This window comes from Phocoena sinus, chromosome 18 (assembly GCF_008692025.1).
Source record: "Phocoena sinus isolate mPhoSin1 chromosome 18, mPhoSin1.pri, whole genome shotgun sequence".
Taxonomy (NCBI): domain Eukaryota; kingdom Metazoa; phylum Chordata; class Mammalia; order Artiodactyla; family Phocoenidae; genus Phocoena; species Phocoena sinus.
Window position 1 is genome coordinate 70009393 of NC_045780.1, and position 24497 is coordinate 70033889.

General features: G+C 39.8%; 1 protein-coding gene across 9 annotated transcripts in view; it reads right to left on the reverse strand.

Moving 5' to 3' along the window:
• Positions 1 to 24497, reverse strand: part of NALCN (sodium leak channel, non-selective) — a 294176-nt gene that overhangs the window by 79029 nt on the left and 190650 nt on the right. For all 9 annotated transcript variants that reach the window (XR_004346630.1, XR_004346629.1, XR_004346631.1 and 6 more), the window contains 2 exons: positions 1974 to 2110; positions 543 to 681 (listed from right to left, as the gene is read on the reverse strand). Coding sequence is in view for 5 of the 9 variants with exons in the window: in XM_032610834.1 (XP_032466725.1) it covers positions 543 to 681; positions 1974 to 2110 (276 nt within the window). In the remaining 4 variants the exon portion in view is untranslated. The remainder of the gene's footprint in view (positions 1 to 542; positions 682 to 1973; positions 2111 to 24497) is intronic.

Consider the following 24497-nt stretch of genomic DNA (forward strand, 5'->3'; position numbering starts at 1 on the left):
GGGGGATAAAAATTCCCTATCTACTTTTCAAATGATAAAGACATAGGTAAATCAGAACATGAATAAGATAATGTGCCTAGAGATAATTCCTGCCACAGGCCTTAGTAAACTCAATAAATGACAGTTATTTGGACTAATTTTAGAGAAACTCGGCTCTGGTTAGTCTCCCTTGCATAATAACTGGAATAAGTAAGGTCTCCTGCAGAAAGTAATGTACAGGCCACCATTAAACGTGGGCTGAACTTGAGAGCTCAGAGCCCTTCCTTCTGTACTTGAGAAAATGCAGGTTTGGGGAGGCTTTTGATCTATTGGAAGTCACCCGGCTGCCACATGGCAGGGCTCAAAAGCTAACCTGTAGAAATGCAAATTTTAAATTAACAAATTTACAAATGTTAGGTTTAGTAATTTCTCCAACCACTAAAATTATTTTTTTCATTATTCTCCTGAGACATTAGATTTCAGGACCCCACCCAGTTACATGGTTCTTTTCTCTAACACACAGGCTGAAGAAAAATCTGGTTATTTGAGACAGTGATTCTTACTTTTTGGTCAATGTACTTGTCCTCAATCGCAGACCGTTTGGAGTGATCACAGGATGAGGAAGAGGTAGATGGAAGGCTTCGTAAGAGGCAGCAGGTGTCCTGTTGCTGGCGATCAATAAACTGCTTCATGAAACTTTCCCTTTGCAAAAGAAGTACACATTATGTCAAGCATTATTAATGGAATGGAGCAAGGGATGGCATTTTGCAATGATGGATTTGCCCGAGCTAAGATAAAGCAGTGGCAAAAGTTCACAGAAAATAGGACATGTCACACCAAGAGGTGTTTAGATTTAACTACACATATAATTTGCAAAATGGTGAATTCAGAGAAAAATTCCTGAATCTTCAGTTATTCCTGTTTTAAAAAACTCACGTCCCTGAAATTACTTTTAAGCAACAATATTCAGTAATTAATGGTATCTTTTAACTCCTATTGTGGTAATAAGATACTTTTTTCCCCTCTAAGACTTGGAGGAATTAGTTCATCTCTCTGAACTTTCATTTATCATAAGAATCTTTTTAGAGATAATTTTACATTTAAAGACTCAAAATAACTCAAAAGAAACTTACTTCATCTGATCTTTAAGGCATGGGGAGAATTCAGATAACATCTTTTCAATAATCACTAATCTTGAATCTAATTTACGGCTCTTTTATATATGTCATATTTTTCACATTAAAAAAATTTTTTTAATCAGAATTGCAAATATATTTTGATTTGAATTTTAAATATTATGGCACCACATCCAGTCTCATGCTTTTATAACCTCCCCATAGAATTGTTTTAAAACTAGTTACATAAAAAATGTCATTTTTGATATTATTCTGGTTCTACTTGTAATTTTTGAGCTATAACTGGAAGAATTTCCTTTAATTATTAAAAATAAGCGTTTTGAAGCATCTTCAGTGCAATTGTTTAACTTGAGGGCAAAGTGGTAGAAAATCATATTAGTATGAGTGCAAAACGCCATGGTTCTTCTTCTAAAAAATGGAAGACAAATTATATTGCACCCAGACATGGCATTCTAAACAAACGCTGTCACAGCAGTCTGGACACCTGGCCAGTGGCAGTTTCTCCATTTCCTTTTATCCTTACATGGTTGAGGGTCAGAGGCCAATGTCTACGTGCATCTTTGTAAGCTGGACCACCTGTGCCAGTTACCTGTGAAGTCAAACCCCCGAGGGGCCATCTCAGGGCGAAGCAGCGGTCAGCAGCCGTCTTGCCCAGGCTAACACACTTGACTCTGCTCTGGATGTATTGCTTAAAGGGGTCAACGGTTTTAAAACAGAGGAAGACAGAGTAGCAGTATGGATAATAACTTAAAAATAGAAAGACACCACACCCACATGAGTTTGAAAGGGCTGAATCAGATTGAAGATGAATGTTTTACAGTGTATTTGAGATATACAATTAAAGAAATACTTTAATACCTGATTTTAGGAACTGTAAAATCTGAAGGAAGCTTTGAGATTTTCACCATTTGCGGTCTGTTTGGAAATTTTTCAAAGATTCGAAGTCGCAAAGGGAGCTTTTCTTTGGTGTCTGCGTTTGCTTCACTTTGCTTTAACTAAAGAAAAGAATAGAAAGAAGGGGGGAATCTTTAGTAATGTAAGTCACAGTCTATCAGAATTTTTGAATCAAAGGAACAATGAGTTATTACATGAAGGAACGGTAGATGGCAGTAAAGCCCTACCAAGTATATCTTGGTCTCCTGCCTTACTCTGAGTGTTCAAAGTCTGAGCACAGGGAAAACAAAAAGAAAACTAAACAAAAAACTAAACCAGAAAAAAACAATTAGAAGAAAAATGTATGTTATTTTATTCCCAAACATAATCCCCTTTCCATACGAAACATAATTTTTTTTATCATTGACTGACTTATTATCACTAACATATTTAAACACCAAAGTGTTTTATAAATATGTGTGTTAGAATTAGAAATCAAAAGAATGAAAAAAGAAATGAAAATCCTAAGTGGTGATATTTGAAAGGGGGAAAATGTCAAAGAAATTGATCATTTAGCCTAGCAGATTCATGAAAGAATAGCTCAAAGAGAAACAACACATTTGGTACATAAAGAAAAAGTTCTCTATGTAGTTGTAAAGATGCTTGGGAATTATTCAATTACGTGCCATGAAATATCTGGGAATTGACAAGCAAATGGTTTTATTATTTATTTGTTTGTTTATTTATTTCTATAAGTTTGTTTTTATATTTTTACAGTTTAGGTTTCACAGAAGCTGAGGCTTTACATCACAAATGCTGAGCTAAGAGGTCAAAGATTACTTTAGTTCAGTCAGTCTTTCTTTGTGGGGTTATGGAAGCACGTTTCAAAAGGTACCAGCTTCTTACCCCCTATGGGGTATATGCTTTTTTTTTTTTTTGAAAAATGTTGGATATATATTTCTTGATTTATAAAAAGTGTTCACAAACTAATTTTGGAAAAGACAAATTCACAAAATTATACAACTGCTTCAAAATTAATGAAAAGATGCTCAAACACAAATACTTATAGGTACTATAAACACACAAATAGAATTATTACTTTTGCATATCAGACTATCAAAAGTTAAAAAATGTGAGGTTATGGGGAAATGGGAATTTTTGTTGATATAAAATGGTACAACTTTTTCAGAAGGCAATGTGATAATATGTTTTAAAATGTTAAAGATATGTCTACTTTGATCCAGCAATATCATTTTTGAGACTTTATCTTAAGGAAATATTTGAACAAACGGGCAAAGACATAAATACATGGCAGGGACTTCACTGGCAGTCCAGTGGTTAAGACTTTGCCTTCCAAAGCAGGCGGTATGGGTTCAATCCTTGGTCAGGGAGCTAAGATCCCACATGTCTCGTGGCCAAAAAACCAAAACATAAAACAAAAGCAATATTGTAACAAATTCAATAAAGACTTTAAAAATGGTCCACATAAAAAAAATCTTAAAAAAAAAAAAGTACATGGCAGTTCAATGCTACTCTGTCAGTAATATTAAAAAAATTAGAAATAAACTAATAAACTAAACACTTATCCCCAGTAAGGACTGGCAAAATAAATTATGGTACATTCATGCAAAAAGACTCTATGAAGCTCTTATAATGGATGACATAGATCTATAAATCTTAAATCTTATAAATCTTATAATCTGTGTGTGTGTATATGTGTCCTTAAAAAGTAGATAATATAAAAGAGTACATATTATGAGACCTCATCATTTATATATAACAAATCTGGAAGGATATATTCCAACTGGTAATAGTGGTTATTTCTAGGGGTAAAGAAGCAGAATTATGAAATTAGTTTTCTCTGGTTTGCTCAAATTACTTAAAATTAACATATATTAGCATATATTATGAGAAAACATATTAAAGATATTTCCATAGCATTAGTTCCATGATTACCTCGTTAGTTATCAGAAAGCTGCAATTTATAGAGATGATATATATCTTTAAAGACTTACTTGAGGCATAAAGTACATTAGCTTATTTTATTAAAATAATATTTTAAAATATTAAAATAACCAATGTTATTTTAATTAAAAACAAAACTTTAAATATTTGTTATTCTTGGGACTGGTCAACGCATTTCTATTACAGTATGACAAAATATCCCCTAAATATCATGACAAGGGGGTAGATGCTTTTACTTTATTTTGTTAAATTAATTTTTATTGGAGTATAGCTGTTTTACAACACTGTGTTAGTTTCTGCTGTACAGCAAAGTGAATCAGTTACACGTAAACATATATCTCCTCTTTTTCGGATTTCCTTCCCATTTAGATCACCATAGAGCATTGAGTAGAGTTCCCTGTGCTATACAGTCTGTTCTCATTAGTTATCTATTTTACACATTGTAGTGTATACATGTCAACCCCAATCTCCCAATTCATCCCCCCTCTTCCCTCCCACCCGGTATCCATACATTTGTTCTCTACATCTGTGTCTCTGTTTCTTATGCTTTTACTTTATAATGACAATCTGTCCTGGATTTGTGGAAAGGTGAGCATGAGAGGCCAAGGAAGCTTTTATAATGAGAAGAGAGGTGGCAGCTCTTCCCTCCTACCATGTGGGGATATTCAAAATGGCCAGAGAGAACACGAGCATTTTGGGGGAACATCCCAAGTTCAATACAATATATGGCTCAGTTGTCCAACTGGTTGTGAGCCCACAGTGAGATTCTACATCCTGATTCCTAGTTCAGGAAACTTGCCTTTTTTTCTTACTCCACTACAGAAACTGTTCTTCCATTTTGGTTTTATATAATATGAACATTTACCTTAGCCATTTGTATATCTTATATAGCTTTGTGAGTCATCTTTGACTTTCTGTCTTTGGTGGTATCTCATTTAGGGAAGGGGCCACCATTGTTCACCACCTTCCTCCCCTCTCCCCCTGACAGGAACACTGACCACGGTGCATTCTTAATAATTTGATGGTTACGATGACAACAGTGCTAAAGAATTAGCTCCCAAAGGCACAGAACAAAAACTGTGAGCATTTCCAGGAGATGCAGGCAATTAGAAAAATGGCTCCACATATAAAGAGATTCATGAGGAAGATACTTCTTTTCCAAAAGTTTATTGCCACAACTAGTAGAAAAATATTTGTAGTGGTAAGGAGAGCACACAGGGGGAAAAAAAAGCAGTTAATATGCTGTCAGACCAAAGAGAAAGGCAATTATAAAGGGCCAAAGACAGGCTGAGAAGACAGAGCATAAACGAAGTATTTAATTCATGTGTCTGCTGACTCATTTATTGATACACCGATGCAGTCACTTATAAATCAAATCCCACAGGCCAGGACTTAGCAGGTTCTGTGCTAGGTTCTGGGGATATAAAAATAACTGAGGCACAGTATTTGCCCTCACGGAACCCACATTATAATGGATAGTTATATAAACAGATAATGACAATAAAATGTAATAGCTATTCTAGCTGAGATATAAACAAAGTGATGTGAACACAAGGTGAGTAGCAAAGAGAGAAATTAGAAAAAAAAAGAAGGAGGTGCCGCTTCTCCTTCCAGAGACTTCTTGGGCAGTGAAATTGCTACACATGATTATATGAGTCAACACTGGGGCTGTAGGCCTGCCGGGACTGGTATGTATATTTTGAGAATTAAATGTCTTCAAAGAGACACAAGGGCAGATGGTATATTGATCAGGACAATGCCATCAAAACAAAAACACGGAGCTCTTTCCTAAAAACTGCTCAGGTGGCCCATTCTCTGGATCCCCACCGTGCTTCCCTGGTCAGAGACATCCCCTGGCTCATGCCCTCCCTCCCACCGTCTCGTCATCTGGTTTGGCTCCTCAAATCTATCCTGCATCTGGGTCAGAGTAATCTTCTCACTTTTTGGCTTAAACCCTTCAGTGGGGGTCCACTGCTCCTGAACAAAACCATCAACCTTTAGGTTTTAACACCCAATTCTGTGTTACCTGTTCCTACCTGTCCCTACCTGTCCAGCCTCACCTGGCCCTGTGCCCACACCATGTTCCAGTCATGCCCGCCTCTTTCAGCTCTTCGCAAGTGTCCAGGCCTCTGCCCCAGAGCCTTCGTTGCCCTGGTCCCTCTGCTGGGAGCTCCTCTCCTCCCCTTTCTCTCTTGTTCTTCATGAACTTCCACTTGCTTTTCTGATTTCAGTTCCACCAGAAATCCCTCTGAGAAGCTTCCTCTCATCAACAAGGTCTTCCTCTCACAAGCTCACAGCATATTGGGTTGGACCAAATGAAGTCGCCATGTTCATGTAGGTCAAAGCAGTCAAAATGGGCAATTTCTTATGGTTCAACCTAACACTCACTGTACTAGGTTCCTAGGACTGTTGTTAACAAATCATTATAAGATCAGTAGCTTAAAACACAAAAATGGATTCTCTTGGTGTTCTAGAGGCCAGAAGTGCTAAATCAGGGTACCAGCAACGCCACGTTCTCTCTGAAAGCGCTAGGGAAAAAATCCTTCCTTCACTCTTCCCAGCTTCTCAGCAGTCTTTGTTGTTCCTTGGTCTCTGTCATTGCTTAGCCCTCTTCCCTGTGTGTTTCTCTATCTGAATCTCCCTCTCCTTTCTCTTACAAAGACACCAATCATTGAAATTAGGGCTTGCCCTAAAGCAATATGATCTTAACTGATGACATCTGCAAAAATCTAATTTCCAAATAAGGTCCCATTCTGAGGTTTCTGGTAGACATCGATTTTGGGGGGACACTATGAAACCCACTACATGGAGCATTATTTGAACTTATATTGTATGACTTGAAACTCTATATCTGTTCTTTTTTTTTTTTTTTTTTTTTTTTTTTTGGCGCTATGCGGGCCTCTCACTGCTGTGGCCTCTCCCGTTGCGGAGCACAGGCTCCGGACGCGCAGGCTCAGCAGCCATGGGTCACGGGCCAGCCACTCCGCGGCATGTGGGATCTTCCTGGACTGGGGCACGAACCCGCGTCCCCTGCATCGGCAGGCGGACTCTCAACCACTGCGCCACCAGGGAAGCCCTCTATATCTGTTCTTCCTGAGACTGTAAACTCTTGGAGCACAGGGATCGTGTGGGAATTTTTCACTATTCCATATCCGGGGCCTGTCAGAATATTTGACACAAAGTAAGTTAAACAAATATTTGTGGAATAAGTAATTAGATCAGATGGCAGAACTAAACTCTCCAGCAGATAACTGGGAAATAAAAGAAAGGATTTTAGGTATATTCTAATGGATGGAGAGACAAGCAGAAAATATCTTTCCCAGTTGAATAAATTTGTTGGTGTGAAATATCTGTGTCCCTAGATTCACAGAATAGAATAAAATTATACTCTGTGACATTTAACCTGAACGTATGTCTGCCACTGATGAACAGATGAATGTTTAGAATAAGTTTACATGTAATATTTTGTAACATTTAATCAACTATCCTAGAACATAATGTTTAACAGGTGTAGGTTACCAGTATTAAAAAATAATCCCCATGCCTATATGTTTTTTAAATGGAACTCATCTCATTCTAACTTGTATTAGAGTTATACTCCCCAAAGCTTGTAAGCTCCTTAAGGGCAAGATTCCACTTCTAATTTACTTTTATCGCACCTTTTAGAGAGTAGAAATATAATAACTGTGACTAAATGGATCTGAACTAAGCATGAGTTGATCATTGCACCTTAAAACTGCAAAGAGCAGGTGAGAAGCTCTTTCGATGGCTCAGAAGGTTCTTCAGGATCCTGCAAGCCATCCTCTTGACTATCAGGCATTGCTGCCCTGTAAATGTGCCAAATGGGGTAATTAAAATAGAGAAAGGTGAGTGGCTGCTGGAATGGCAGATATGTCCACTTTCACTGCTGAGGCACTGACACGCATCTTCTACCCGAGGGAAGGGGCCTCCTTCCGAACACCAGTGCTCTTCCGGTTGTTCCCAGATAAGCAGCATCAATGAGGGATGAACATACACACACTCATCAGCTGGGCAAATCCTCTCCTGGGTGTATACCTCCTGGACATGTGTGCACGCCCAGCACAACTACACCCTCCCAAGCCCACAGCAGTGCCACCTGCAAGAGTCCCAAACTTAAACTCTTCAAGTGCCCATCAGCCCCTGACTGGAAGAGCAAATTGTGGTCCACTGAAACATCTGAGTCAACGAACAACATCCAAGCACAAAACTTGGGTGAATTTCCCAATAGAACAGTGAGTAAAGGAAGCCAGACAAAACAAGAGTACGGACTGAATGATTCCATATATCATTTATATATATTCCATTTATATATACAGGCAGCACTAGTCTATCTGCTTGGTCCCAGGAGAACGTTTACCCTGGGGTGAGGGGGAAGCATGATGACTGGACAGGTGTACGGGGAGGGGCTTCTAAGGTACAGTCAATATTTCTTGATCTGGGCACTGGGGGGGGGGTTCAGTTTGTAAAAATTCAGCAAAATGCCTCTTTCTATAAGTATATTATAGTTTAGTAAAAAGTTTTCTTCTTTTTTTAAGGGCAGATGATGCATTTGAGCACAATCATTTAATTCTTACTTCACTGCTATTAACCTCCATAACCTTCACCATTGCTTCTTCCCCAGCCCATGATCATGACTGAGCTACAAAAAGAGAAGAAAAGAAGAAAGCGCAAGATGGGATTAGAGAGTGTGTGTGTGTCGAGGGGCTGAGCGGTGGAAGGGGATCAGGAAGCCAGGATAAACGGAAGTACTTCATGGTATTTTGAAGCCACTATAAAGTTTCTTTAATATGTGATAAAATGGTATTCTAGCTTTTATCCAAATTCTTTCCCCTTCTGCATGTAAGCACAGATTTTCCAAGATTAAATTTACTTTGATGCAAGTGAGGGAATAACATGGATTATATTGGATATACTGGATAATAATTTAAGATCATTATACTGTATCACAAAAGCTGACCTACTAACATATAGTAATTGTAATCGTAAATTTCCACTTAAAAATTATTTCAAAGGTTATGATTCTTGAACGGAAGAAAAGTAGCACAGAGAATCCCAAGATTTTATTGTCTTTACTGAAAAACCTAATGTAAAGAACAGTCCGAAGGAAGGAGGAGGCTTCAACTGAGCGTGAAGTCTGGCTGTAGCATATAGATCAGATGATAGCTTTGCAACTGACTCACATGGTTTAAAAAAAAAATTTGCAAAAAGGAAATTAGAATCAAAGGAAAAAATTTCAAACCTTGAGCTTTAAAAAATATAAATCATCTCAGCTCAGTGCTATTCTATGGCTCAGCATCTGTCTTGCTGAGATATCATTACACATTGGGTGGCTGAAAGGCTTTTCCTTTACTTGTGCTTCTCAAGAGAGTTGGGAGTAATTGGTCTGCACGACACACACCCTGTTCTGCCTCATTGCTTAAATCTGCCATATTTCAGCCTGGGCTTTCTGCTGTTAAAATATTCAAGCATTATTCAGTTTCAGTTCCATTCTGAATACTGCAACAAATAATTGAAGGATTACCTTAAATAAATTTTTTTGGTAATTTTTGGTGTGATTTTCTAAAAGAAAACAATTTAAAAAGCATTCAGACTTGGAAAAGATTCTCATTTGAAAATCTAGTCCATTCTGGCTTGGAAAATGTGCAGAGATCTGTGGGTTAATGTAACTGAAGAGTGGTTTTTGACTCCTCCACATATGAAAAAGGACCACATTCCGTTTAACCTGGAGAAGGGAGTTCCTCAGTGTTATCTGAGTCAATTAAGGCTGAATTCTCTTTGCTTCTTTTGTTTTTTTGTTTTTACTTTTTTTGTCTGCGTTTGGTCTTCGTTGCTGTGTGCGGGGGCTACTCTTCGTTGCCGTGTGTGGGCTTCTCACCGCAGTGGCTTCTCTAGTTGTGGAGCACAGGCTCTAGGCGCGTGTGCTTCAGTAGTTGTGGTACGCAGGCTCAGTAGTTGTGGCGCACGGGCTTAGTTGCTCCGTGGCATGTGGGATCTTCCTGGACCAGGGATCTAACCCGTGTCCCCTGCATTGGTGGGCAGATTCTTAACCACTGTGCCACCAGGGAAGTCCCATATCTTTGCTTCTTTACATAATGGCTTTTGCTGGTTTTTCTAGATCTGTACATGACTCAGTAATTCAGAATGGAGACTCTTTCTAAAGCATAAACTACTATTTTTCAAGGAAGTTTCTCTTGCTATTTTGCACCTGTGATTCTACAACCCGAGCTGCAGATGACCTATCTGGAGTAATGATCAAACATGCTGGTTTTTATTAATATCTCTGTGTTACTATAAAACCTTGACATACAAATATGTATAAGGGATACTTCTTACTAGCCTATTGAATCCAATAAAGAGTTTCTTGGAGGGGAGAACCTTTCCTTTTTCCTTTGTGCAAATGTCCCTTAGCTACATAATTGCATGTGAGACAGCAATACTGTGTACTTTAAAAATGTTTCCTTTAAAAAGTGTTGAAGTCGTCAGGTCATTAGTTAGGGTCAGTGTCAGGCTGTTAGTTAGGGTCAGGGTCAGGGCAGTAGGGCCAAAAAGGAGAAAAAAAGTGTTTAAGTCACTGTTTTCTCCTTCTTTTACAAAAATCTTCAATAAACCCTGTACCTTCCAACTTCAAATTGGAGTTTTCTGGATATAAATTGGAGGGCTCATTTCTTGGTTCGCATCTGGGCCATAAAAGCTACATTTATTTGTGACAGCTGGCACCCCAAAGTGTTCAAGGTAATTTCATAACTTCAGCTGATCAGTGGCATTTCCTCTTCCACCTCTCTCAAGAAATTCAGAGCTGTTACTCATTCCCCCTTACAGCCTGACCCCAAAGGAAGTGGGGAGAGGTGGTGTTCTTGGAGGAGCTGGGAATTAAGTGGCTGTTCTTTGCCTCCTGGTTTGGGAGGCCAGCAGCACAGATGCATTTACACCATCTTATGACATCCCTAAGCTGTACAGGCAATGTTCACTTTCATGCTCTTGTTACAACACTGAACCTAAGACCTTACAGGCTTTCAATGTCCTGCAGAAGGTTCTTTGGGCAGTAATGTAGGTACTATCTGCAACAACCCTAAGCTAGCAGAAAATGTTAACAAGACAGTAAAAGAAAGAAAACTATTAAAAAACCAGAATACCAAATGATGTTGAACAGTTGTTTTTCTTTACATTATTGTCCCTTAAAATCCCACTAATGGAATGAATGGTTTCCTTGAGATAGTAGTAACGAATACAGTTTGCTTTTGCATGTTTTCTCCTCTAGGTCCAAACACCTCTATTTTACATCGTGATCTGTCTTGCGTTATTCAGCCGAGACACAGTTGTTTCCATTAGGGAATTTACTGAGTCATAGAAACTTTTTTTTTTTTTTTTTTTTTTTTTGTGGTACGCGGGCCTCTCACTGCTGTGGCCTCTCCTTTTGTGGAGCACAGGCTCCGGACGCGCATGGCTCACGGGCCCAGCCGTGCCGCGGCATGTGGGATCTTCCCGGACCGGGGCATGAACCCTTGTCCCCTGCATTGGCAGGTGGACTGTCAACCACTGCGCCACCAGGGAAGCCTGAAACATTTTTATTACGATAAAAAATGCATTTTTTGCTCCAATTCAAATGAAATTATATTAGAGTTCCATGTAAACTAGATGTTTGGTTCTTGTTATGAGATGAATATTCAGTAAGTAATAGAAAAAAAAAAAAAGCCCAGACCAAAGGGAATTCAGAATATACACTTTTGTGCACTCACATAATTGTCCTCCTTGTTTTGCGTTAGAAAACACAGGAGATAGCATAATGCATCAGTAAAAAAGTAAGAAGATGTAGATTTAAATTTTTGTTCCATTTTATAATCCCTTAACTGCTTTGGATTTCAATGTTCTCAAATGAAAAATGAGGATCTTCACTCTTTTATATAAATGCCAGATATTTAAGAGAGATGGGGTATTGCCTGTAATTTGAATTACTCAAGGGAAATGTGCTATAAAAACCAAAGCTATCACTGAGCCACAGCAACTGCTGGCTCGACGTGAAAATGGTCTCATCTCAGTGAGGGGGCTAAACGGAGAGCATGCCGCATGCGCGCTGCCGACCCCTCCTCCCTCTAGCCTGGGCCTGCCTCACCCTTTCCCACTCGCTCCAATTTCTTCCCCTTCGCTACGTTGATTGAATTATTTTCTCAAGATTCTTGGTTTAAAAGTTGAAAATAGAGAAAGGCAAACATTTCTCCTCACCTTGTGTCCTATCCTATTCTCCCTCCCTTTTCAAACTTGCTTCTTGAAGCTTGCTTACCGTGTACGCGACTCCTCAGCACTAACTTCCCCTCGTCCACTCCCTCTCGGGCCCCAGGTCTCTCCCACCACCTCAGTGGTCCCAGGCTGCTGAGTCCAGTGGCACTTGGACTCACTATCACTCCTGAAACCCTCCCAACTGGGTTTCCATTGTAGTCCTGTCCCTTTAAATCTACCTTAAAGAACACCTAAGAAAGAAACACCACCTTGTTCCTGGGCCTTAAAGTAATTCAAGGATGGTCAATTACGTGTAGAATAAATTCTGCTCAGCGTGGCTTAAAGTATCCCCTCATGCCTTGCCCTTTATACTCTAACAATATTGGTTTGTGAGTCCCTCCCACAGAGTACCATTTGTGCCTTTGAACATACCGTCCCCCTGCCTGCAACACACTTTCCTTCCACACTTGGTTAATTACAATACTTCCTTCAAAAACCATCTCTTCTAGGATAATTTCTCAGAATAACAATTGGTACTTGAAGTAGTAAACGTGTGCAGATACTCTGCTGAACGCTTTGCTCATTGCCTCATTTTCTAACACTATTTAATCCTCAAAATAGCCCCCTGATGTAGGTACCATAATTAGCTCCATTGTCATAGATGAGGAAACTGAGGTCCAAGGAGCTCAAATCTGCTGCTGGGGGTCGCGCAGCTAGAAGTGGTAAGCGCTGGGATTTGACCACCATCTTTCAGATTCCAGAACTTCAGCTTCTCAACACTGCTGTATACCGTTTCACCAAAACAGCATTTTCAAGCAATAGATGGGTTTTTACTTCTGCACTTTTTTTTTTTTTTTGCGGTATGCAGGCCTCTCACTGCTGTGGCCTCTCCCGTTGCGGAGCACAGGCTCTGGACGCGCAGGCTCAGCGGCCATGGCTCACGGGCCCAGCCGCTCCGCGGCATGTGGGATCTTCCCGGACCGGGGCACAAACCCGTGTCCCCTGCATTGGCAGGCGGACTCTCAACCACTGCGCCACCAGGGAAGCCCCTACTTCTGCAATTTTGCACCTGCTATTTCTTTTATATGGAATGCATTTTCCCACTTTCCTAATAAAATTTGATTCATTATTTTTAGACATATCTTCTCGACCTGGCTCCAACCTGAGTTAGGCACGTCTTCCCCCAGGCTCCCTGGGTCTTCGACCCTAGTGCTCAGGGCTTTGCACTATAACTCCTTAATTCTGTGTATCTCTCCCCTACTAAGCTGACAATTTTTAATTAAGGGCGGGACTCTCTGTGGCCCCATGCCTCACTGTATATTTTTACACAAGAGACAAGGATAACACAATGGTGATGAGATGAAGAACAAAAAAAGGCAGCATCAAGGGTGTCCCACAAACAGGCTGAAGTGACCGATTTGTGGTATTTCTCATCACTTGGTTACCCTTTCCTTAGGCTCTTTACAACGTGCAATCAGCCATATGAACCAGCACAAATGACTTCCAATTTCAGATGAATTATATTACTAAGATGAAGAGAAATGACAAGCCACATCAGATTTTCTATCAGAAACAAAACCATAAAAAACCATTTTGTTCTTGATGAAGTCTATGCTTCCAACTTTATAAGATTAAAAGAAAAATCGTAACTGACTATAAATTCTATACAACATATCTATGGTATAAAGCTTCACAAACATATGAGTCGTTGAACAGGGCAACAGAGCAGCCAATTTATGTCTCTATATAGTGTTATTAGAGTTTACCATAGAAAATTCTTAGCCTGTTTAAAAAAAAAAAAACCTCTTTATTTTGAAATAATTTTAAATGTACATAATAGTTGCAAAGATAGTACAGAGAGTTCCTGTACACCCTTGACCCAGCTTTTTCTTATGTTAGTATCTTACATAACCATAGGACATTGATCAAAACCAAAAAATTAACCTTGGTCAAATACTTTGAACCAAAATGCAGAACTGCTTAGGAATTCCCCGGATTTTGCAAGAATGTCTTTTTTTCTGTTTCAGAATCCCATCCAGGATTATACTTAAGTCTCATCTTGTGTTTTACCTGCCTCAACTCTAGAATCAGTCATTTCTCCAAAGAATATTGATTTGTTTTATTGGAGAATGGTTTTTAGAAACGAAAATTTTAGGACTGGGTTTTCTTGATGTTACTGGCATGTCACTGCTTCTAGCCTCGCCCAGAGGAAAGACCTAGGAAATATATGTATGTATATGAGCCCTTGTATACACACATATCTATATTTAGTATCTACTTACTATGTTTGTATCTTATGTAACCATAGAGCTGTATATATGTATCCACCCTTGTATCCATGTATCTATCTACGTATCTATGTCTATATATCTACTGATGTATCTACGTATCTTATGTAACCATAGAGCTGTATATATGTATCCACCCTTGTATCCATGTATCTATCTACGTATCTATGTCTATATATCTACTGATGTATCTACGTATCTATATATCTATTTATGCATCTATGTATCTATCTATCTTACAATAACTGAGTTCATACTGATACTCCTATTCCAATTGCCAGAGGGTTCATTCTGGCATCTTTCCTTTGCTTATCTGTAACTTCCTTCTCTGACTGTGTGAAATCTGGCTCTCATTATCTCCATAAATTTCTTTATTTGTTCCACCTTAGTTTATAGATAACTAGTGTCAGTGATGGTATTTACTATAAAATAAATCCCACACTTTAAATCGGAGGTTTGGAAAACACATATTTTGTACTGGAGTCTCCACATTGGGGTCTTGAACTCCCACCCATGCTCTGTCCTCTTAAGCAATTCCTTCTCAGGCAACCATCATGCACTTTCCAAGTATCATTCCTGAGTGTGCCTGTGGTAGATTGTACAGTTGTTCAATTTTGCATACTTTGAGGGCAAAGGGCTTATTAGATGCACTATGACAATTCACACTAACATATTTTATGCAAAACAACATGAAAATAGGGATAACATCAAATAAAATAACATACATATACATTTCTCATTTCTTAGTAATAATCTAAGTCATTCTTTTAATAACAGAGTAAAAAATATTCAATCATCATATGGCTGTGAGTGAGGATGCCAGCCATGCCCCGTCTCCCACTGTGACTCTTACTGAGCAAGGTAGCGGGTAGAATGTAAGGAAAGGCCGACAATGAAACCATCAACCTTCAGTTATGAATAAAGAAAAAGACTGGTTGCCCTTCTTAGGTAAGTTCCATAGCTTTCTGGCCACCTTTGATTATAAAAACATCAGTCCAGGGCAATCCAGTCTCATCTGTGATTCAAGCCTTGCTCCCCTACCCCACCCCAGCCCCACAAGTATGACTTTCTTTCTAGAACTGGGAAGGGGATCTGGTCTCTTCTTTCACATCTCCTTCTTTGGGGTCTAGCTCCTCCAGAGCAGAGGCCAGCGTGGAGAGTTAGGAGAAGAAAGGACTGTCTTAGGAAACCAGCCACATTTCAGGGGAGCCCACTTTGTGGTTTGGTCTGGATCTACCCATCAGTTCAAAGCTGATGGCTTTCTGTATGGCTGACCAGCATTGAGAGGCAGAGATACAAAATTCCAGCCTAAAACGAATGATGTTGACTAGCTGGACCGATCAGATTCTTCTCCCATTGGGAGGTTGAACTTGAGACAGAAAAAGTGTTGATTATTTGTAACAGAACAAACATTTACGTGGGACAAAAACAAAGATGGATTATTTGTGTTTCCCTAAGGCAAAGCGCCAGCATCATTAAGCACCAGCATCATTATTTTTCCTTAAGGCTGCGGTATCTCCTTTCCCCCCACCCTATACAATCTCATCCAGATTTACAACTTCCACTAGTACAGAGCGCGTCACTAGGACTGAAGAATCAAAGAGGGCAGACATTTCTGTCTGTTGTTTTTGCTGACTTACCCCTTGGGCCTAGAACGGTGCCTGGCACATGGCAGGCACTGGATAAACAACTGAGAATGATACGGAACGTCCATATTTGTATCTCTAGCCATCCAGCCCTTGCTCCTAGACTCCAGACCTACACATGCAACCAAGTATTAGGTGTCTCTGCTGAGTCTCAAACCCATCACAAACTCAACATATCCAAGACCGAGTGATGATCTTTTCCCACAAATAAAGTTCTCTGCTAATGTTTCCCGGTTCTGTGAATGGTATCATCATCCATCCAAGGAGATGAACCTGAAACCAGAAGTCATCCTTGAGACTCTCATTTATGTCCTTAAATCTAAACATTCACCAAGTCCCTGCTGATTCTGCTTCCCAAACAGCTCTCCCATTCACACTGCCTCCCATCGTAAGAGCCTACAGTGGCTTCCTATTGTTCTGGGGGCAAAGGGAAAAGTTCTTTTTTTCTTGGCCATGCCACGTGGCATGTGGGACCTTAGTTCCCTGACCAGGGATTGAACCCGCACCCTTGCATTGGAAGTGTAGACTCTTAACCACTGGACCGCCAGGGAAGTCCCCAAGGGAAAAGTTCTTGGCATGTTTCTCAAGGTGCTGCATGGTCTATGCCCCACTTACTTTTCTATACTCACTTTACACCACTTTTTTCTGGGGTCATGCTGAACATGTTTCCTTCTCTCTGGAATGCTCTCCCCTCCCTTTCCCTATCAACACCCCCCATGAAATTCACGACTGCCCCTCCTTCAAAACTCAGGCAAAGTGTCTCTTTCTCCTTCGCCACTTCCCTGACCCCCATCTGGGTCAAGGTCTTCTAACTCCTCACTCAAATGCCGTTCTTTTCTGCAGAAAGTTCATCTCACATTATAAATATTTATTCACTGCTCTGATTATTTGACTGATGTCCAACTCCTCCATTAGACCCTAAGCTCCATGAGAGCAGAAAATTTAACTGTTTATTCTTATCTCCTTAATGCCTGGCCCAGTGTTTTGCACACAGTAGGGACTCAAAGATTGAAGGAATTGAATGAAGAAGCAGAGAGCAGAAACGTTTTGGGTGGAATAGACAAGTACGTGGGCTTCTCAGAACAAAGAACAGATGGGCTGCTGAAACCTGAGTCCCAAAGGAATCAAAGCAATGGCAACACCTCATGTTGCGTGTATGGGCACACAGAGGACAAAATTCACTACCTCACTCCTGAAACATGTCTGAACGCAGCTACCGAAGAGCCTGTTTGCAATTCAATGACTGCAAGACACTGCAGAAAACTGAAAACCAATTGTCACGTTTTTTTCTTAGAACCATAACCATCTAGTTTCCCGTTGCCTGTGAAAGGATCTGAGAAAAAATAGCGCTGTTGGTGTTTAAAATTTTTGTTCTCGTGATTAAAGAAAGCAAAGTGAGATAGTGTCTCCATGGCTGGGCAGGGGTCTGAGGACCGGGTATGCTGAAGAGTAACCCTCTTGCCTGGTTTGTACACATTTTCCCTCCAAACCTCACTTAAGAAAAAAAAAATCGTAATAAGTCAGGAGCCATCTGATTTTGTAAGAATGCCTTTCTAAGATACTTCAGAATTTAAGAGAAAAAAAAATTGAGAGGTTATCTTGTAGAGTGCTGTGATAAACTGTAATAAAAGTAATTCTGAATTAGCACAATTGACACAACCGACAACTCATCACTGTAAACTTGAACAGTCTTAGGCCCGTCATTTTATGTTTGTTCAATGTCAAGAGAGACTTGAGCTGCCTTATTAACCGTCCTGAGTGCCAGGGGATGAGGCAAAGAGCAAGGTTTCTGAAAACAACAGCCTCTAAAAGTGATCTGGTTTGGGTCAATCACACATAGAATGAAATTTTGGAAGGGCTTAGAGAAACCCTTCTTCCAAGAAAGTCTCAAATTTATAACATTTATTATTATGGGACTTGTTTGATTAAGGGCAAAAGGAACTAAGTCCATCTGTTGAGAAAGCTGTTCTTGGTTGGTGAAAGCTGCCCGCCATCCTGAGAGCACCCACTATCTTTCAGCTCTGTTACTTCCTGGCAGCCAAGAGCGGTCCTTTGTTTTTGAGGCCAGGGGGTGTATTAGTTTCCAAGGGCTGTTGTAACATAGTACCCAAAACTGGTGGCTTGAAACGGCAGAAATTTACTATCTCAGTTTTGGAGGCTGAAAATCCCAAATCAAAGTGTCTATGGGCTTGGTTCCTTCTGGAGGTTCTGAGGGAGGGTCTGTTTCAAGACTTTCTCCTAGTTTCTGGTGACGGTCCACACCCTAGGTGTTCCTTAGCTTGTACATGCATCGCTCTAGTCTCTGTTTCTGTGTGTCTCTCTTCTCCTTTTTGTATAAGGACACCAGTCGTATTGGATTAGGGACCACCCTAATGACCTCACCTTAACTTGATTTCAACTGCAAATGCCCTATTTTTAAATAAGGTCACATTCACAGGTACTGGGAGTTAGGGCTTCAGTATCTCTTTTTGAGGGACACAATTCAACCCGTAATAGGAAGACATCAATTCTAACAGGTACCTGGTCTGTTTTGTTTTGACTTCCCGGATCCTTGACTAGTACCTGTTTAACTCCAAAATTCCAGTTGGCTGCTCACCATTTTTGCATTGACTTCTAGATTTCTAGGCTGCTGTCTTTTTTTTTTCTTTTTCTTTTTAAAATTGAGGTATAGGTGATTTATAATATTATGTAAGTTTCGGTATATAACACAGTGATTCACAAGTTCTAAAGGTTATACTCCATTTTTATAGGTATTATAGAATATTGGCCATATTCCCTGTGCTGTACAATGTATCCCTGTAGCTTATTTATTTTATACACGGTAGTCTGTACCCCATCTTATCTGTCCCTCCCCACTCTATGCTGTTTTCTTATGCTGATAATTGACATCCTCAAATTTTTATCTTCTGTTGTGACCTATTAGCTTGAACCCTGATCTGAATAGTTCTCAGTCTTAGCTACTTCATCTCTTTAAACAGATCTTATTGTTTTTTATGTCTTAATGTGGCATAAGCATTTATTTTTTAAAAGAAGCCTAACAATGAAGCTCTATCAGAAATAGCAGATCAAGTGCTACATAAGATGAGTTTTGAGATTTCAGTTATGTTAAATTCTGGGTAATAATACGTAAACTGACAACAAAAGAGTCATCTCTGACCAAAAGATTGAAAGAGTGGCTTCAAGTGGAGTTGGGTTACATCAAAGGCTTTGAGTAAAATGCTGCGCATCCCAACTCAGCCACTGATGATTTATAGCTTCTTCGGGGTATTGATCCTTGGCCCCTGGGCAGCTGAGTTTTTCCTGGAGCAGCAGAAATTCTAGTGTTGGATGCCTCCAGCTGCATTTGATTCCCAGCTGTTGTACAAATGTTACTCTCTGTGCAAACCGCAATGGGGAAAAAAATGGTTGGGTAGCACTGTAGTAAATGATGTTACTATGTAGCTATAAAAATTAAGAATCAGTCCATAACCAGGTGGTCTGTCTGGAAACTTAGAGCATGAGAAGTCTGAGAGGAAGAGGTTAACAGTTCGTCTTTACTTTCTTAGCTGTCATCACTCCTCACCTTCTGCGACCCAGCTTCTGCACCATCAGAATCCTTAAGCCTGCTCTCACCACCTTACCAATATGGTGACCAATTTTTTATCAAAATTAAAACAAAAAAAACTGTGGTCAGAAACACATAACATCACATTAATCACCTTAGTCATTTTTAAGGGTACAGTTCAGTAGCGTTAAGTACATCCATATTGTTGTGCAAAAGGTCTCAAACCTTTTCATCTTTTAAAACTAAAACTCTATAGACATTGACCAACAACTCCTCTTTGCCCCTTTCAACCCTCACTCTATTTTCTGTTTCTATGAATTTGATTACGTTAGATACCTCATATAAATGGAATCATACAGCATTTATCATTTTGTCACTGGCTTATTTCACCGAGCATAATGTCCTCAAGGTTCATCCATGTTGTTGCATGTCAGAATGAATCATATTCTACTTTATGTATACACCACATTCTCTTTAGTCATTCATCTGTCAATGGACATTTTGGTCGCTTCCACCTCTTGGCTATTGTGAGTAACGCTGCAATGAGATCCTACTTTCAATTCTTTTGGATATATACCCAGAAGTGGTATTGCTGGATCACTTCTATTTTTAATTTTTTGAGGAACCTCACGCTGTTTTCCATAGCGGCTGCACCATTTTACACCCCCAACAAGTGCACAAGTCTTCCAATTTCTCCATATCCTCTCCAAGCCAAGAACACAAGAGTGTCTTTTCATTTATTTGTGTCTTCTGTAATTTCTTTCAGCAATGTTTTGTAGTTTTCAGGGCAGAAATCTTACACTTCCTTGGTTATGTTTTTCCTAAGTATTTTATTTTTTCTGATGCTATTGTAATTAGAATTGTTTGCTATGGTGACCACCTTTGACCTCTCTGAAGTCTTTGAGATTGTGGACCACAGCCTTGTTCTTGATGACACACACGTTCTACTCTTTCCTCCTACCTCTTGGGCTTCTCGTTCCCATTTTGGGCTCTTTCTCATTGGCTCACTGGATTCATTTGCTGTTCCTCAGGGAACCATTCTTCCCTTGGTACACTCATGATTCTAAAGGCTTAACTTACGACCTGCATGTTAATTTTTGCTTCTCTCCAATCTCTGTCTCAGCCCCGATACTCCACCTAAGTTTTAACCCTTACATCTATCCACAGACATTGTCTCATAGATATTTCCCAGGCATCTCATGGAAAATATGACCCCCCCCACTCCCCAAAATAAAACAAACAAACCCCAAAATTCGTCCTTCTTCTGCATCCTCTGCCTTGGCACATCTGGGGCAATCTAGAAACCTGAGTGATGCTCTTGTCTCCAACCTTTGCTCATCATACATCCGACGGGTCACCAGATCCTACCCTCTGCATTTCCTCTTCTGTACCTCACCACTCCTTCATGTTCCCTCATCTCTATTTCCTTTAGTTGAGACTGCAATCACCATCTGCTTCAGGGATTGGCTCTCCTATCTGCAGTCTAGGTGCCCTTCAATTCATTCTCTGAACTGAAGAATGCAGGGGAAAAAAGAATGAAATTTTGCCATCTGCAGCAACAAAGATGGACTTGGAGGATATTATGCTAAGTGAAATAAGTCAGACAAAGAAAGACAAATAATGCATGGTATCACTTACATGTGGAATCTAAAAACTACAGCAAACTAGTGACTATAACAAAAAAGAAGCAGACTCACAGACATAGAGAACAAACCAGTGGTTACCAATGAGGAGAGGGAAGGGGGAAGGGCAATTTAGGGGTAGAGGATTAAGAGGTACAAACTATTATCTAAAAAATGAATAAGATACAAGGATATATTGTACAACATGGGGAATATAACCAATATTTTATAATAACTATAAATGGAGTATAACCTTTAAAAACTGTGAATCACTATATTGTACACCTATAACTTATAATATTGTACAGTAACTAAACTTTGATTAAAAAAAAAATAGAACATAGGGGAGATTATGTCACTCTTGGCTTAAATGCCCGCAGGGTAACATCTAGCGGCTTAGCACTGCTCATGGCATTTCCTCTGCTGGTCCCTGCTTGTTTGTCCAGCTCACCCTTTTCTCCCTTGCTCTATACTTGAGTCACAGTGAACTCCTAGTGGCCTCCAAAAAGCCACTATGCTTTTTCTTGCCTAAAGAAAAAGTTTGCTGTTCTCTTGGTCTCAAGCATGCTTCTTTACACTGCCTTCTTCTAACTTCCTTCACCTAGATGGGAATTACAGATTGTAGTCTGTGCCACACTTGGGAGAAAACATATCTAATTTCATCATCTGTTATGTGTGTCTCCTTTGTGCTCCACAGTTTGTAGTATCTGTTTAGTTGTCACTTTCTGCCACCAGTTCATAAGCTATTTGAAGGAGGGAACAATGTCTTGTTCATCATTATGTCTGGTGCCCCTAACACAACATCTGAAGTACAGTAGATGGGCATTCAGACCCCAGGATTACAAAAATGGGGAGATCTAGTAAAAGGAATACCTCAAGTGACATTAGCCTGAGGCCATTACGTATTTGAATCACACAACCCTCCTTCTCCACACCCCACACTGATTCCCAGCTCACTGAGCTATATTCTGATTACAATTTGACCTCCAATCTACACATCCAAGGGAGAGAATCTGCTGATCCAAAAATGCAAGCATCTCAACCAACCCATTTTCCAGACACTCGCCTTAGAATGAATGAATGAACTGATTCTCTGAGCAGGCTGTGTGTCACCTGCATTGGGGTGAGAAAGCCCTTATTATCCCAACTTAAGCACTTTACAAATTGTATGAAATTGGGCAAGAAATTTATCTCCCTGAATGTTAGTTTCTGTGTCTTTAACATTTAGAATTAAATTCAGTAATTGCATATGAAGTGCCTGGCACCAGGTAGTTTTCAATAGGGAATATTTATTATTGTAACAGTTGCATCCTTCTTTCATGTTACATTCATTTGAGTTCACTCCTGTGAGATGGAAAAAGTACTAAGAAGACTGAAGGCTCGACTCAGATCAGGAGATGGCAAACAGTGCTTAGCTGAGTGGCTAGTCTGTCCCCTTGCTGTTGCCCTAAATCCAGAATGACTTCAATACAGGAGACAAGACAGAGATGAAAATGAAAGCCCCCAGGTAAGGCTACGGAGAAACATTAACCCAGAGCTCATATATTTTTTTTTTTTGGCGCTCATATTTTTAAAAGGACTAAGATTTTTGTTGTTTTGTTAAAACCATAATCAACAAGAGAGAGAAGTCTCTTTACATGTCCATCCCTCACTATGCATTGGACATCATAGAAGACCAAACATTATCAAATTTGAACCAGACAAGACTCAAATGGGACTTAATACAGAGCTGGGGAAACAGTTTTAATTGCAAGCTTTGAACTTAATCTACACAGACTATCTCTACTTCCCTTTTCAGTGATTCTTTTCCCTGAGGCTTCTCTATGGGTCTTTTTTTCCCCTCATAGTTTAATGAATCTTCTACTGCTTAAAAGAAAACCCTTTATATCTGTCTTGCACTGAATTTGCAAAAATCATTAAAGCTGCAAGAATTCTCTTCCTTTTCAAAGTTTGCAAAACTCCACCTACATTCTCCAGTGTCTTTGCTACATCACAGAGCATGAAGGTCATTGTCTCCTACTGCTGTTTAGAGGACAGCAGTAGGTCAAGGGGGTTTTTAGCCTCTATATGAACTGACTTGGCTTCTCGGCAGCCAAATTATACATTTACAGACAATCTCATTTCTAGTCAATTTTCTGATCTTATGTAAAAACCCATTATATATCTCTATTTCTATCTCTATCTATCTCCAGTTCCTCTATTGGGTTTTGGTGATGCTGAAAGAGAATCACGGTCTCTATTTAGTTAGATATGGGGTCACATAAATTATGGCAGCTAGGAAATGATTGCTACTGCTATATTGCTGCTAGGAAAGCAATAGATGAATTTTATGTGAATGCATAATTGGCATGTTTTTTCAGAGCATTATTTATTTTGGAGAATGACAAAGGAAAAGCTGCATTAGTGGCTCTAAAGGCAAAACACTGGTGATGGCATGGAGACAGGTGGCCTGGGGATGAGCATTTACATCAGAACCAACCCTAAGTCATCCCCAAGGAGCCCTTTAATTATTGCCCTCTGAGTCCTCTCTTTTAAAAAGTTTCTATCAAAATGCCTTTATTAAGCAATAAATAATTCAACGTTGCTTCTTTTTCCTTAAAGAAAGCATATATGAAGAGCCTTCAGAGCATTAGCATTAGGGAAGCAGTGCTGCTGCCTAGAATTCACAAATTTCCAGCTAAAAGTATTGAAGTAGGCATTTTAGTCGGGTAAATGCACAATTCCCTTTAGGTTTTCTGAAGTGTTAAAGAAGGCTGCTGGTCCCATAGTTTCTCCTGAAGAGCCCCACGGGTTAGCATCCCTGGCTGGAAACCACTGTCTTAAAGGGCAAGGAGGCAACTTCAGAAAATAATGGGGACACAATAAGTAGCATGTTCCTACTTAAGAAGGATACAGTTCCAGCACCATTGATCCTGCAGACTGTGCTTGCCTCAGGGAGCTTCTTCACAAAAGCTCTGGTGCATGGAGCAATCTGAGGTAGCATTCGGTCACATTTCTCCCTCTTTATCACTGGCTTAGATTAATAATCTGTGCTCTTTCCTTTAATTTCATCTCTTGGATGTTTTCCTCGTTCACTTCTTCACTTCTTTCTCTTCTCCCATTCTAATTTCTTCACTGTACCATTCAGCTTTCTACCATTGTCTCCTATCCCATCCACCTCCAGGGACATAATCCCTCTCCCAAGCATGAGAACCGACTTTTTCTAATAG